Source organism: Fragaria vesca, linkage group LG2 (assembly GCF_000184155.1).
Source record: "Fragaria vesca subsp. vesca linkage group LG2, FraVesHawaii_1.0, whole genome shotgun sequence".
NCBI classification, from domain to species: domain Eukaryota; kingdom Viridiplantae; phylum Streptophyta; class Magnoliopsida; order Rosales; family Rosaceae; genus Fragaria; species Fragaria vesca.
In genome coordinates, this window is record NC_020492.1 from 2,016,245 (window position 1) to 2,032,561 (window position 16,317).

The 16,317-nt window shown below is 39.1% G+C and overlaps 2 protein-coding genes across 3 annotated transcripts; one reads left to right on the forward strand and one right to left on the reverse strand.

Annotated features, from left to right (window-relative positions):
- Window positions 1-1,141: 1,141 nt before the first annotated feature.
- Window positions 1,142-3,945, forward strand: LOC101308233. The gene is made up of 2 exons (XM_004289656.1): window positions 1,142-1,232; window positions 1,969-3,945. Exon 2 carries the CDS (start codon window positions 2,017-2,019, stop codon window positions 3,691-3,693), a length of 1,677 nt encoding a protein of 558 aa, XP_004289704.1. The 5' UTR covers window positions 1,142-1,232; window positions 1,969-2,016; the 3' UTR covers window positions 3,694-3,945.
- A 1,835-nt stretch (window positions 3,946-5,780) lies between these two features.
- On the reverse strand, window positions 5,781-8,503 carry LOC101308523 (ergosterol biosynthetic protein 28-like). 2 transcript variants are annotated; one of them, XM_004289657.1, is made up of 3 exons: window positions 8,148-8,503; window positions 6,990-7,196; window positions 5,781-6,135 (listed from the first exon to the last, which is right to left on the reverse strand). In XM_004289657.1, the coding sequence occupies exons 1-3, from the start codon at window positions 8,260-8,262 to the stop codon at window positions 6,065-6,067; spliced, it is 393 nt and encodes a 130-aa protein (XP_004289705.1). In that variant the 5' UTR covers window positions 8,263-8,503; the 3' UTR covers window positions 5,781-6,064. The 2 variants fall into 2 exon arrangements, with proteins under 2 accessions (XP_004289705.1, XP_004289706.1); XM_004289658.1 differs by lacking the exon at window positions 5,781-6,135 and adding an exon at window positions 6,618-6,835.
- Window positions 8,504-16,317: the final 7,814 nt, after the last annotated feature.

The window sequence follows — 16,317 nt, forward strand, 5'->3', positions numbered from 1 at the left end:
CTCCTTTTATAGGAGATTACAGATAACAAGATTACATGAATCTCTCCTTATTTTGTGGTACATGCCACCACAAACCATAACAATACTGACTAAGCCAACAACTGACTAGATAAACATCTGACTGAGTAAATATCTACTTTACAGAAACAATAATATTCTAATTATCCTATAACACATAATTTAATTATGACCAGAATATACCAAGGTTTGACAAGAAAATATACGTAATGTAATTATGTATATATCAAGACGTACAGCTTCTTGTTAATGCAACTGGGTGAATTGGACCCCTCTGTGCTCTTAGTTAGATTCCAGAAGTGGATGACCTATGGGCATTCTGGGAGCTTGTCTTCTTGTTCTGTATCATTTCATTTTCCAACAACTAAATTATAGTTAGACATGCACTGATGCACACATTGCATGTGGGGACTAATGCTAAGGCTACTGATCAGCTTTCTGTTATAGAAGGATATCATGATTTGGATGTTGAGGCAATCAAAATCTGCATAAACAAGAGGTGCCAGTAGAGATTAGGATGATGAATTAATAGATAACGGTATCCAAATTTCGGGCCATCACAGAGCGCACGCCATTGTCTTGTCTTCTTCCAACCAATACACCTCTGTTCATTGATCCTTCTTTTGGCAGTCTTGGCATCAATCTCATCAATGATCTCTAGGATTAGGAACAAGGTGGTGGAGTTAGATCTCTCAAAAAAGAAAAATATCAAACCACATGTTAAGAGAATCATTCTAGTACTTCAATTTTATGTTTCGTCGTAAGTTTTTGTTTGAACTAAATAAATCATATCAAAATGCTTATACTTACTCCTTTTATGTATGTAAAATGCTCTAATTATTATGGACATCTTAGTATCAGACCGCCTTGACAGCTTCAGTAATCAAATTCGGCTTGTGTGGTTCCTTACGTGATGCTCGACCAATAAGTCACGTTTTTTTTAAGAGACCAATAAGTCACTTCACCCGCTATTAGTTATCATTTACCCTATATTACCAGTGTCCACTACTTACTGAGTTACCGGGGAGCAAATACAGTAGAAACTCGGGTCTTTGACCCCAAAAAAAAAAAATGGAGGGTAGCTTTGGTATTGGATCCGGTCGGTCTCCTCCACAAAACAAAAGAAAACATACACTCACTCTGACAGAACATCCTTTCTGCCCTTCTCTTCCCAACTCAACGCTTTGACTCTACTCCTTGCTTAATTTCCTCAGGTACTTTCTTCTTCCTCCTCAAGATTTACTATTTTCAAACTGGGTTCTTCTTGTTGATGAAAACAAAGATGGGGTTTTCTAATCTCTCTGATTGATAGTAATCTGATGTATTTGCTTCATGGGGTCTGCTTCTGCCTTTACTTTGGTACCCAGTTAGGAGTTTCATGCCAAGTTCACTTTCGTTTCTTGGATTGCATAAGTTTCTTCCCCTCTGCAATGGATTGTGTTTCCTGAAAAAGATTGTAGCTTCCTTATGAGGAATACCCATAAGAATGTAAATCTCAATTTAGAGTGAACGTTAAGTTGTAGACACTTAATTTGATATATTACAATGTTAGCTGTTAGAACTTAGAAGTTATAATTGAATGTTAAGTTCACTTTTGTTTTTTAGATTGCACTAATTTTATGCCCCTCGCAATGGATTGTGTTTCTTTAAAAAGATTGTAGCTTTCTTATGTGGAGTACCCAAGTTGAGGAAAATTGCATGAGGTTCTATAATAATGTAAATCTCAATTTTAGAATGAATTTTAAATTCAAGACACTGTGAATTTGGTATATCTTTTTACAATCTTTGCTGTTAAAAGTTATAGTTCAGTTTCTTAAGTCTATGGAAAAGTAAGAAACTATGATTTGTAGTCCAGAGCTTCTTTTACAAAGTGGTTGACTTAGTTATCTTCATAAGTTTATCATCACCATTCAGAATATGGGCGAGTTTCTCACACTTGTATGAATATAGGGAGAAGTGAAGATTTTGGTAGGGTACTGGTAGGTGAAGTAGTACATCATGTTGAAGAAGCAGCCAAGTAGGAACCAGAGAACCAAAGGAATCAGGGTAAAGCATGTATTGCAGGTTGCGTTGCTGCTCGGGGTATGCTTTTGGTTAATTTATCAGCTCAAGCATTCCTATGACAAGAAGGCAGCATTGGGTGAGAATGATCCAAAAACCTCAATCAGAACCCAAACAGAAAGTGAGCTCCTGAAACTTGGGAGGAAAGACCTTCCTCAAAAGGATGTCACAACACATCTAGTACGAGAGGATGAGGATGAGGAAGAAGCTCTAAGAGAGGAAGAAGAGAAGCATGAGGTAGAGGATGAGAAACATGAAGCAGAAGAGCAGGAAGAAGAGGATCCGAAGCATGGGGTAGAAGAGATAGAAGAAGAGGGTCAGAAGCATGAGGCAGAAGAGCAAGAGGAGGAGGAAAACAAGGATGAAGATCCAGAAGATGTGGGAAAAAGAGCAGGAGATGAAGAGATAGATGAAAATGATTTGGAGACAAAAGAAGGGGGAGATGATCACAATGAGAACCTTGTGGATGAAGAGAAAGAAATAGAAGATGGGGGCGATGAGATTGACAGTGACAGGAATGAGGAAGAACGAGAAAACCGAGAAGAAAATGAGAATTCAGATGATCAAGATAATGAAGGAAGTGATGAGAATTCTCACGAGGCACGTGAGGAACATTACAAGGGGGATGATGCTTCTAGTGCAGTAACCCATGATACCCAAGTGATGAGCACTGAAACTGAGAAAGTAAGTTCAGAAAGTTCAAAGGAAACCTCTGAAACAAGTGAGGATGAAGATGGAAACCAACACAATATGAGATTGGTGGATCATGGTAGAAATTCTGAAAATGGCACTTCCAGTGTGCTTGCAAGTGAAGAGAAACTTGAAGGGAATTTGTCCAATCCTGTGGCGAACTCGCTTTTAGATGCAAATGTGAAAACACAATCTAGTGGTCTGCCAGAAGCGGAAAATAACTCTTCAATTGTGAGTTCAGAAGCAAGCAAAAATTTAGCTGAAGTAAACCAAACAACTAGTTCACACCAGCCTAATGAAACTGAAACTATATCTGAGATAGCTCAGTCTCAAAATGCTGCAGTGGATGGTATGCCTACTAGAGAGGGTAGCACTGAACAAACTGTGGTTGTGGAACAGACTAATAACACAATATCCGTGGAGGATCAGTTGAATTCGACTGCAACAGTTTCTAGTCATGAAGTAGAGACTAATGTGTCTGAAAAGAACTTAATATCTGATGGTACAGCTAAAGTGGAGGATAGCTCCAGATCTTCAACAATAAAGGAGACTACGGATGCCACTGAGCATGAAGAGTCAAAGAATGAAGATGCCAGTAAGAATGAAGAGTTGCCGAATGAAGATGCCAGTAAGAATGAAGAGTCAGCAAATGAAGAGTTGGCAAATGAAGATGCCACTATGAACGAAGAGTCAAATGATCAAGAGGCCTCTAAGACGGAAGAATCGGAGGAGACAAGTGAATCCAGTAGGGCAAACGAAGGTACAGACTCCACAAATACGACGGAGGATACAGTTCAGGATGATCCCATTGATTCTTCTGATTCCCATATTTCAGAAGCCGAGAAAGAGGCTCGCACAGATTTGGATACATTGCCAGAGATACAAACAGTGGGGGATGAGAATGGAGAGACTGCAGCAGAATGATGATGGTGGATCTTGGGTTCTTCTGGTACATTCCCATATTTTATGCAAGTCTTTTTTACTTTATATGCAAGTAGGGATGAAATCCCCCATGCAGTAAGGTATAGTGTTTGAGTTAATGGCTAGAAAATCAACACAGCAGGTAAATTCTAGGCTAGCTTATATCATCACCAGCTTTAATATGTAAAACTAGAGTTTCCACTGTATTGTCTTTCTTTTCCTTCATTCATTCATTTTCCTGTTGGTTTTGTTTAGAAATGCTGTCTTTTGTCCCTCAAGCCTATCCCCAGTCCATTTCTTCCCAATTCTCATGTTCTGCTTCTAAAATGTCTCTAGAACTGAATTGTTTAGAATGCACAACGAATGTTAGCTTTTGTCAATTCTCATGTTCTGCTTCCCAAATTGCTTGGGACTGTTCAGTGTCCTCACCATAGCCAAGTATGCTCTCTAGTCTACCCCTCTGAAGAGAAGCTTGCTTCAGAGTATCGACCCTATAAAACAAGGGGGAGATATCAGCAACTGATATTTGTTTACCAATCTTCCCAAGTGATACAACTTAACACAGACTAGCTTGAGTGTCGATTCTATTAAGCACTGGATATAGAAAACATGTTCTTACAAGAAGAAAAACTATATGATATTTGAGAAGTTATCCCTGATTTCACAGAACTTGCATTCACAACTCCAAAACTATTCATCTGAATGAACATAAATATGTAAAAAAATTATAACATCCAAACACACATCATATGCAAATAGAATTGTCGTCACATCAAGAACACGTTTTATGTAGGTTTTATAGAATTATGCTCAAGTACCACTACTTTAACTCCCCAGAAGGGATTGTATAACAGACCTCCTAAACGTTCTGCCACAGAACCACTAAGAAGCCCTCCAACCATGTCGACTACAGGGACATCGGAATTAGCAGAAACATTAGCCATCCGCAAGAATCTGAATCAGAAGGAAACATGTTAGACTTAAATACTGAGCAAATAATGTACAGAGCGCATCTAGAGTAGAGGAATCAACTGACTTGTTAACAATGATATATATGTTTTACTATAGTTTCAAGATGGTGCTAATAGTGCATTTCCCTAGTGACAAAACTGGCATTTAAAAGGCATGGAAATCAGGAAATCCATAAGTGGCAAGTCATTACCCAATTCTAACTGGGTATTTCTTCAAGTACGCCTCACATATACTGAGAAAAACAACGAGAAACATGTCAGTTAATCGAAATTTAAGATTTTACAATCATGGTTGCACATCAGCTCGTACTTACTAGCTTGGCTTCATTCACTGTCACACTATGTCTTCCTTTCTATTTTCTACCACTACCAAGTATTCCAATAACTAATCTTAAGAAATGCTAGTCAAAACTCTTAAGTAACCTCCCTATAACTTGCACTAACCAATATGCCAAGCTTCACCAAAAATTGTTACTGTGACATATTTCATGTCATCAAATTGCCGGTTAATGCTCACGATTCAAATATAAGATCACCTTCTAGTGAAAAGCCGCCTAAGAAGTACAATTGAGAAAAAAAAAATTTGGAGCATACTTTTTTGCTTCTTAAGCTTATAACACTGTCTTCTTCTTTTTTTCAAACGTCGCACTGTTGGCAATGAGAGCTTCAACTATTACATTACCGGTTGCGCCCTGTCTGCGCTATCAAAAAGAATCATAAGCTTCAACTCTTAGCTCGCCTTTCGATTGGCAATCTCTACTAAACCAGGTATTATTTGCACTCGAAGAAAGAGATCAAGTGGTTTTTTTTTGGGCCAAGACTAACATGGATCTCTAATCTTGATTCAATAAGCACAAGCTTCTCATCCACTTGGTTTGTGTTACATTATAACCTTCAAGCGGGGAAATATACAGTCTATATAGGTTTTCAAACATAAACACCAACAGCTGACAACTATGGCTTCCAATTCTTGAATTTATACATAAGAATTAATCATGCAAACATTTCCCACCGTGAAACAAGCTTTTCAACAATAATAAGTTGCATCTGATATCATGGCATAAATTGAGAGTGATCTAAACTCAAAGATAAATGTTGATGACACTATTATTACTTATTGAAACAGAACATCAAGAATTTTATACAATGGCAACTACAATAACAGAACTGAATGAGTACAAACTTTGTATCTCATTTTCTCAATTTAAAACTCTGACAGTCACTCAAGAATTTTCATCTCAGTAGGGTCTAGAGTAAGACTTCTAAGTTCTAACTGTAACGGTCAATATCAGTGAAATAGATGGGCATCAGAATTAAATCTACAGTTACTGAGAACAAAGCATATGCTTGAAGAAGGGATCCATCAACAAAAGTGGAGAAAGCTGAGGCAGTAATCAGACACTTTATTCTGATTTTAACACAGCGTGAGGTTGATGTGAATTCCACTGCAACAACATCCATATAATCGATGTGCCTGAATAAGATCACAAGAGAATTCTATTACTACAAGCAGTTGCTATATGAAAAATAAATTTTGTATACTATCTTCCAGGCAGTGAAAAGGACTGGTGTGAGCATAAGACAGTACAGCAATCTTCAATAGTTGTTTCCAGGAAATCCAAACACCACTTGTCATCAGATATTATAGCATATTATTCGTCATTATAGTTGTCAGACAGAATACATGTGAGCACATACTAATAGCATGTGAATGACTACTACTAGAAATATCATCAAATCAAAATAAACCATAAGTTTACAAGATTGGAAAGGAAATTCGGACTCTATTTCTTTACGACAAATATATAAATATTTGGTTTTGGCATTAGAAAAATAATCAAGCATGAATTGGTGTTTCCAGGAAACACATACACCATTTCATAAAGGTTTGTAGCTGTTGAAAGACAGAATGCTATAGCATGTGAAGGACTACAGGTCCCCCAACTATTGTCAATTAAATAAGCAACCAGCATTCTAGTCTTACCATCTCCTGAAAAATGGCCACATACTAGCAAAATTTTGATATCTGAACTACATTTTTTTGGAACATGATATGTACTCTAGATCTGGTTCTCTTCTGATTTATGATGAGCATCAACATAATTACACATATCTGGCTTTATTTCCAACTATGCCTGCAGCCTGGAATTTAGTATCATGTATCTTGTACCATCCTGTGAACAACCACATTCATTTGCTTTGAAACAGGCATTACCGGACAAGTACATAGCTATTTTCAATACTCGAAACAAAATATCTGTACTTAAAATCAGAACAAAGAAGGATGCAGTAATAAAGACCATAAACTAAGGTCGAGCAAACTGATACCTGCAAAAAAGCCGACAGTTGATAGATTTGCAATGGCCATGGTGTGGTAGATTAGGTACTCAGTCAAGAAATGACCAAGCGCATAGATGAATGATAGAAAGGTAGCAAGGTACAGTGGCTTGTTGTCAAGGTTAAAGGCACAAAGATAGCATAGTGTGCAAGTAAGGAGAGTCCAGACACCAAATGTCCTTCCGTGAACTTCAGTCACTGCAGAAATAAGAGCCACAAATGCAAAACATGAAATTAGGAAACAGTAAAAGTAAAACAAAGACAAGAACAGTGATCTAGTTATACAGTCTTTTGAAGGAGCATACTGTCAGTCTTAAGAATAAAACAAAAACCACAAAAAGGTTAGAAATGAACAAGCTCCCAGAAACAAACAGTTGCTGGTAAAGTATACCATACCTATACAAGCAACTACTAATATCAGAGAATAAAGTTCTACATTTGAAGTGTAAACTCCTAAAGGTTAAAAATGAACAAGCTCCCAGAAACAAACAGTTACTGGTAAAGTATGCCATACCTATACAAGCAACTACTAATATCAGAGAATAAAGTTCTACATTTGAAGTGTAAACTCCTAAATCTTTCTGGTGTTCTGGGTTTTGCCAAGTACAAGTTATTTCAGAATGGTAGCTAGTAAGTTAGCATAGCCATCAAAGACACAAAGCAAGTAATCAGTTACTGCAAACTGATACTGACATTGAACAGAGCAACAGTATTTCGTATTCTACTCCACACAACTCTTGATCTAAGGCAACTGCACACATCCGAAAAAGTATTGCACAGTTACAACATTGAACATCCACACAAGTAAACCATTTTTAGTCAATCCACATTTAAATGCAATAGATTATAAACAAGTTTTAGCTCTTCTGGATCTAAATATGAACCAATGATATATATTGAACTTCCTTGCTTTCCTTACATGATTAAGAACTCAAGACCCCCTATACCTATCCAACCAAATCTCACATCTATCACAATGAGCACCAAGATTAACACACAAGAATCCAAAATGGGTTTGATTGAATACCGAAGCTTTATCTAATTATCTAATTACATCCAATTTTGACTCCAGCAACTAAAAAAGGATCAAATTTCAACAAAAAAGTTATATCGATGAAAAGTAAAAGTGGAAGATGTGAGGGAGTTTACTTGGGGATTTGGAGAAGACAGCTAGACGGAGAGCCCATATGTCGAAGAAGCCGAACCAAACAGAGACCAGCCTAAGTGAACCCACCAGCATCAGCCACCAACTCAACGCCTTCATCTTCACTTTGTCTCAGATGGTCTCGACAACTTCCAAAGCTAAACAGCTGAGCAAAACGAGTCCTGGAATCTAGTGCGTTTTATAGTCTCAGACTGAACAAGATGGCGATAATCCGTGAGACCGCTAACCCGATCCAACTTCATCAGTGGTCGGTTCGATAGAGCCTTTCTGGGCCTAGGTGGGTAATCATGCACATCTGATTTTGTATTTTTTTTTATCAGGTAAACAACTTAAATAACTCAAATATTATAACTGTGTGAGTCGAACATATAACCTTCTAATTATTAAGAAAGGAGGCTATGCTGTTAGACCAAATGATACTGGACATATGATTTTGTATTTTGAGTCAATTTTTTTTTTTTAATTAAATATCGCTACGACTTTTAAATTAATGAAGGTAACAAATTAAAGTCACAAGCAGTCATTATATATCATACGGCAATCATCTGCAAATAAACAAGTAAATGTGAGTCTAGACTAGTACTTAGGATAGACTAATCTTTCATCCTACTCTATTATCTACAAATCTCAAGCATAGAAATAGGGTAATGCTAGAAAATATAGACTAATCTTTCATCCTACTCTATTCTCTATAAATCACAAGCATAGAAATAGGGTAACGTTAGAAAATAGAAAGTTTAAACTGCATCCTTGCCCTTTGAGTTAAGGCTAGGCTGTCTACCACCACACTACATCTGCAAACCACCATCCATCTCTTTCTTCTTTGCCTTAGAGAGGTTCTTGTTTTTTGAACCCACTGGACGTCCTATTTTCTTGTTGCTTTCTTCGTTGTCTCCATTTCTATCCAAGGTAGGAATGAGAGCTACAATGCAACCCTCCATTAAGCCAAAACCTCTTGCATCAATCCGAGGGATAGGGGTCTTACTGCTTTTCGAGGGAGGAAAGATGACTCTCACCTGTAGTACCATCGAGCAGCTTGAGCTTCTTTGGAGAAGAAGATGGTGATGAAGGACAAGCACGCTTCAGTGATTCAACCACCAGGGTCGAGGCATGCTTGCCTCTGTCTACTGTGACTAGATCAAGGATTGCTAAACTGTCGTCCCCCTCTTTGATGTCTTCCCTGTGAATGATGACAGGTTTGCGGAGAGCTGGTTTGGGATCGAAAAGTCCCCTTGCAACAGAAGGAAGAGAAGAGGATGCATTGCCTTTGAATTGGAAGGCCTCATCATTAAAACTGATTCGAGCCGCCGAAAAAGACAGCAGAGTGGATATCGATGAGCTAGTGTTAGGGTTTGTACCCCCAACGTTGAAATAGACTTGTCCTCATGGATGATCATATCACAATGCTTACAAGCACCATCAGATTCTAAAAAAAAAAAAGAAACCAAATTTCCATCCACAACATTAGCAAAAATTTTGAGAGCTTGTTTTTAGATAAAAAGGTCGTTTTAGGGCATGGGAAACCCTAACCCTAACCTGTTTTTTTTGCAGCTAGCGAACAACTTTTCATCCTTACATACATATGTAACTACCAGCCACAAACGTCACATTCTTTATATACTTACCCTTCGAATTCTCAAGCGCTGGTGGGATGTTCAGAATACCAAACCACAAGAACATAGTTTTCATTGGGATCAAGCCAGGGGATTAGAGACCATCATACTTTTGTATACCACAGGAGCTTTTAGATAGTACCTAAGGACTCCAAAAAAAAATCTCTATTGTGATCCCTGGGTAGGTCAAAGGTGAAAACAAAGAGGGTTTTGCCCCTAGCTTGAACCTGGAAACTCTGATTCAGCGTCCATATGAGTTTGAACTTGCAGATTCAGGGGGTCAACCTGTTTTGTGGAGGTGGCTCGGGGGAGGAGGTAGATCTGAGGGTCTGGTCGTGGCTCATCAGCATGGTCCATGTGTAAGATGTAAATGGCACCGGCGCTAGGGAGGCTGCAAAGCTAGCAGTGACGTCTTCCAGAGTGTTTGACATAGTGAGGGGAAGAGAAAGAGATCGAAATAGGGGTAGAGATGGCGGAGGCCGCCTTGTATAGCGCTAGGGTTTTTCTAGAATGGGAGCACAGAGAATGGTGATAGATTTTGTTGTATTTTGTACCAGATACTAGTGAGAGTATAGTTTTACTGATTTATTTGTTGTGTTAGACCATTGTACTTGTGATATGATTAACACGTTAACAAAATTTAAACCAGGTATCAAGAAATTTGAAAGAATTCGAAACGACTTATATGTACTTCTAACTTTTGAAATACCACAACAGTTTAAGTGGAAGTATCTATACTCCAGAGATACTAGCCAGTTGTATTCAATCAACATCGTCATCAACAATAGCTTGAATAAAGACAACCAAACTCCTTAATAATGATAACTACGAGCCCAAACGACATTACATAAGAAGTCATGAACTATCAGGAGAGCCACCATCGTCTAATACCTCTAGGAGGGTAGGAGCCACCATCTTCTAAAAGCCACCATCAGGACGGAAAACATAGAGTCCAAATGTCTTAAAAACAGTTATGAGCAAACATTATTTGGATAAGCAATTTCTATGTCGTAAACCTACCTAGAAACTTAAGAAACCCTAAGCCAGCTTAAGAAATTTCTCTGTCGTAAATCATAGTGTTCACCTCACAAACCACGACATCTTAGGTTTCCCTAACTTATTCTTTTCTTCCTAAAACCATCCTACGTAGAGGAGGTCTGCCCAGTATCTAACCTAACTAACCAAGTCCAAAGACTCCAAAACTATCTTAGGACGTCCACTAATGCCTTGGAGCTAAAGGCCCAATGCCCACATAATTTCAGAACCAGCCCAAGTATCTAGAGGAGTTTTCCATGCAAAGCAATTTCGCATCACCATCACATACTGCCCTTGAAGTCACAGGCTCCAGCAAAGGAGCCACCAAGCAATTCCGTTGTTAGAGTTAATTTATATTGAAATTTGTTTATTTGGATACATACATACAGAATTTTTCTCAAGTGCGGATTTTCGTCCGTTCGCCACCGTACGGCGCCGGCGAGGGCGCGCCTCCACCCCAGCCGACTCCTGCAGCTTCCCCGACCACTTTCCATCCCCGGTGAGTCCGCCGAATTCCAGTTTTCTGGCCAGATTGACTTTGCTTAAAGTTTTGGGTGATCTGGCCGGAAAACTGGAATTCGGCGGACTCACCGGGGATGGAAAGTGGTCGGGGAAGCTGCTGGAGTCGGCTGGGGTAGAGGCGCGCCCTCACGCGGTGTCGTACGGTGGCAAACGGACGAAAATCCGCACCATAAAACGGTGCGGATGTCCGTAGCAGAGACGGACTGCATATATATATATATATATCTCACAGCTTCCTGAGAAAATAAGGATGCATATATATCACAGTTTCCTGAGAATTATTTGGATACATACATATCACAGCTTCCTGAGAACATAATGATGACCATCAATAATAATATGAGAAAATAAGAATACATACATATCACAACTTCCTGAGAAAATAAGGATGCATATATATCACAGTTTCATGAGAATTATTTGTATACATACATATCATAGCTTCCTGAAAACATAATGATGACCATTAATAATAATATGAGAAAATAAGGATACATACATATCACAGCTTCCTGAGAATTAATTTCCTTTATACATAATCGGTTATATATGAGTAATAACTGGCGTATTAAATTTCATATACCATATACTATAATTGCCTAATAGAAAATTTATGTACATGAAAGTTATAGATATCCAAGCACACAGAACATGTTATAAGTAGCTCCCCTAGGCCAAAATAAACATCACACCACAACCAGAGTTCTTATTCTTTCATTTTGTTGTTGCAATGGCGACTAGGCGTGCAATAGAGGTCGTCAAAGGATCCCATTACAAAAAATATAAAATGAGAGAAGCCGATCTGTTAGATTCTCTTAGAAAAAGTGTAACATTTTGAAAGAATCAACTTTGCACACTCAGAGATGCAGATATAGTTGTAATCATAAGGTCTGCCGCTAATAATACATTCTCTTATGCCCACCTTTATGTGCAGCCTATTGTTGACTACTTTATGTTGGTTAACCTTAAACTCATCGCCGATTCATACATTGCCAATCAGTTTTTGGGGAATTTCCACACCATAGAATTAGAGGGTCTCAATGTGGAGTACACTACTGTAAATGAGGAGTTGTTGAGCCACAAACAACATAGAGAAGTGCTTACAAGGACTAGGAGGGTTTGCCAAGTTGGGTAGAGAGACAAGAGGTCATTAGACAACATTGGCAATGAAGAGCTAGACTCGTCCGAAAGAGACTTGGTTAAGCTGCATGGTATTGTGGCTCAACGGTATGAAAAGTTGCATCAAAGACCAGCTCGGCTGATGCACCAAGATGCTGCAATAGGGTCGAAAGGGGATTTAGAGATTTTATGCCAGCAATTGCAGCCCTTGTTGGGCCTTTTCATGAGGGGAGTTAATTGAGCTATAACGCCTCCGTTATGATTCCACTTCATCTTCTTCCATTTGGTTAACAATTTGAACATGATATTGGACATGGATTATTTGTTTGAGGATATCGATTCATTTACCTTTGTTGCATTCAGTTTTAATACAACAAACAAATAATCCATGTCCAAGATCATAATCAAATTGCCCTCCAGAAATAAGAAGATGCAGTAGAATCAGAACGCATGTCGTTCTGCCTTAATGAACTCCCCTCATGAAAAAGCCCAGTGAGGACTGCACTTAGCTGCATAAAATCCCTAAATCCCCTTCTGACCCTTATTGCAGCATCTTAATGCATCAGCTGAGCTTGTTTTTGCTGCAATTCTTCAGATTGTTGAGCCACAATACCATGCAGCTTAACCAACTCTCTTTCAAACAAGTCTAGCTCTTCATCACCCATGTTGTCTAATGACCTATTGTCTCTTTACCTAGCTTGGCAAACCCTCTTAATCCTTGTAAGTACCTCACACTACTGTTTGTAGCTCAACAACTCCTCATTTACGGTAGTGTACTCCGTGTTGAGACTCTCTAGTTCTATGGTGTGATAATTCCTAAAAAAATGATGAGCAATGTATGAGTTGGCGATAGGTTCAGGGTTAACCAACAGAAAGCGGTCAACAATGGACTGCACATAATTAAGGGTGGCCAAAAGAGAATATTTTACTCTTGGCAAACCTTACGATCACAAAAATATTTGCACATGTGAGTGTAAAAAGCCTAGATTTTTTAGAATGTTAAACTTTCTCTTAGAGAAAGTAACTAATCAACTTGTCTCATTCTCTATTTTCTGCAATGGGATCCTCTGACGACCTGTATTTACCCTAGCTGCTATTGCAACAACAAAATGAAAGAATAAGAAATTTCTACCTAATCTCTATGTTTGTGGTGTGCCTTTCCTTTGGCCTAGGGAGTAAGGGTGGGCATAAAGGCCGGAGATGGAAAAAAACGCCCGAACCAACTTTTTGTTCAAAATCGGTCCTTCAAATGTACCAGGTTTAGGGTTTCAAGGTTTAGGTAATGAAAATATTTATCAACTCGAAAGCCCAGATTAAGTATAAAGAGTCTTTAATTAGCTGTTTTTATAGGGTTTACACTCTTATTATAGGTTCAACTATATAGGACTACTACCAAAATTCAACCTAAAATCCTGAATAAGAGGAAGTGGCGATCATATAGCGTTTCAAACCTTCAATCTCTAAATCAAAAGAACGCAAGACCTGCCTCCACCGAGTCTATTCTGACCTCCGCGTCGCCCGACGACAACATGAACCACTCGTCGGAATAGCAACACCTATATTAACTCTGGACACCAAACGCGTTATTTCTCTATACACATCTCCCTGCATCCACCACATACCAGCTTGACAATCGCACCCCAACTAAGTCTTCTTCGTCGTTGGTTTCGTCAGGGCTCATTCGGCATGTCAAACAAGTCAATGAGATGGGTCTTGTACCTTCTTAGATTAGGCGAAGCCAAGAGTAGCAACATCACATGGAGAAGGAGAGAAGAACCTGAAGATTTGTGAGATGATGATGAAGGTGAGTTCTCTGATTGGGCCAACAATGACTGACTTAATTGGCGATTTGGAAGAACTAGGAATGGAGAGGTCCAGCTTGGACCTGTGAGTCATGAAATTAGAGAGCTCGTGACTGAAGTCAAAACCAAATTAAGCTCATGCTAAGTGGTTGAGGCAACTCAATCTTTTGCAGGTACTTGTCCCATAACACGTTATGATCCAAAAGAGAAGAAGGGAAAGATCACACTAGCACGGAAGCCCAAGAAACCAGCCCGTTCAGGCACGGTCTGAGTTTTGGTCGGTTCCTGTTTTCGACATGACTATATTAGGCCCAAACGTTTTACATCGCTCTTGGTCCTGGTACCTATCAAGTTGTTGCCAGTCTGGGGCCATGCCCAGCCTTATACAGGAGCTATTAATAACATGTATTGTATTCTTGGATATCTATACCTTTTAGGTGAATAAATGTTCTATTAAGCAATCATATAATTTAATAAGCCAATTACACATAACCGATAATGTATTGTAGTCGGTTGTAGATAAAACAACCTCCCAAACCCGTAAACCAGCAGGCAGCCCACCATGACCGAGATAGCTGATGTCATCCTAAGGTTGTTCACCATGAGTAGGATGGGTCGGGCTCAACCTTGGTGGCAATAGGGGCCGGGACTAATCACAGAGGGAGAAGAAGAGGCATGTGCGTGAAAGATCAGCAAAGACATTCTTCCCACACTGATCAGCAAATAAAAGAGAAGCCACACTAGGCCATAAATACGGCCCAGCCACCAGCTTGTCAAGTAACATTAATTACGATAGTAATTACACTTCAACTCCAAAGACTGACTTTACCATCAGAGAAGGAAAGACTGGAAGCCCCCCGATCATCCTTTTACTCGCAGGTTATCGAGAAGGAAGATTTATCATCAGCCAGGCACGCCATAAGCTTATGCAACCCCCTTCAGGGATTGTACAGGAACATGTATAAAGAAATTAATTTTCAGGAAGCTGTAATATGTAATTTCGCATCACCGTCTTATTTGTAAATAAACAAAAGTTACACTATTTTTTTTATTTTTAGATAATTCTTTGTCTAAGCAATTAACATACTATTAGCTCTTATTATGATGAGTTTTGGTATGTACATGGGTAAGGCCATCCATCCTTGTCGGGGAAGTCAAATGTCAATTATACCCTTGTCTGGTTTGAATATCCCCTCCGCCTTCAATCTCTCATGTTTTCGTACCTCCACTCCTTGATCAATACATTATCAGCGTTAAACTCAGAAGATTCACTTCTTTTTAGTTAAACTGCAATTGCATCAAAAAGGAGAACAACATGATAAGATCAATCCAAGATATCATTATCCAAGGGATTCCAAGCATAAGAGAAATAAGGGTGGTACCAAAACCAACACATAGGGCAGCCAAGAAACCCCAAATTGAAGAACGTACAACAAAACCCTAAAACCCCAATCTAAAGAAGGAAGTGATCAATTGATCAACAACTAATTACCAAACCACCAGCAAGGGTTTTGGTGAGTCGCTTCCTCTCTAACTGTTATGTTCTTTTTGAAACGAAAAGAACTTGATCCTGCTTCGCGACGCCGATGCGAAGCAAATAGCTCCGGTGCAACACCAATAATGGAGAACACCGTAGTGTCCACCGGCGGGTATTCGGATCGGCAGGGAACCCAATATGACAAATTCGGACGACGTCGTCACCTGAGTACCCATTTATTCCTAATTGAATATTTTCTTGTTGATTAATGCCAGAAAACAGTTGATTGTTTTGATTTTAGTTGATTTTAATGCTAGAACCTTGTTGATTAGCTGATGGTTTTCTCGTCTTACAATCGCTATGCGATCTTCATCTGTGTTATCCTAAAATAGAAATTGAAGGTTTGGGTCGGTAGAGGCGGCTAGAGGTGTCGTCGTAGGCCAGAGCTCTCTAGAGCAGTCTCTGGTCAAAACATCGTCGACGGGGAGAGAGATATAGGGATATGAGAGATATGAGAGAGAGAGAGAGAGAGAGAGAGAGAGAGAGAGAGAGAGAGAGAGAGAGAGAGAGAGAGAGAGTATATATA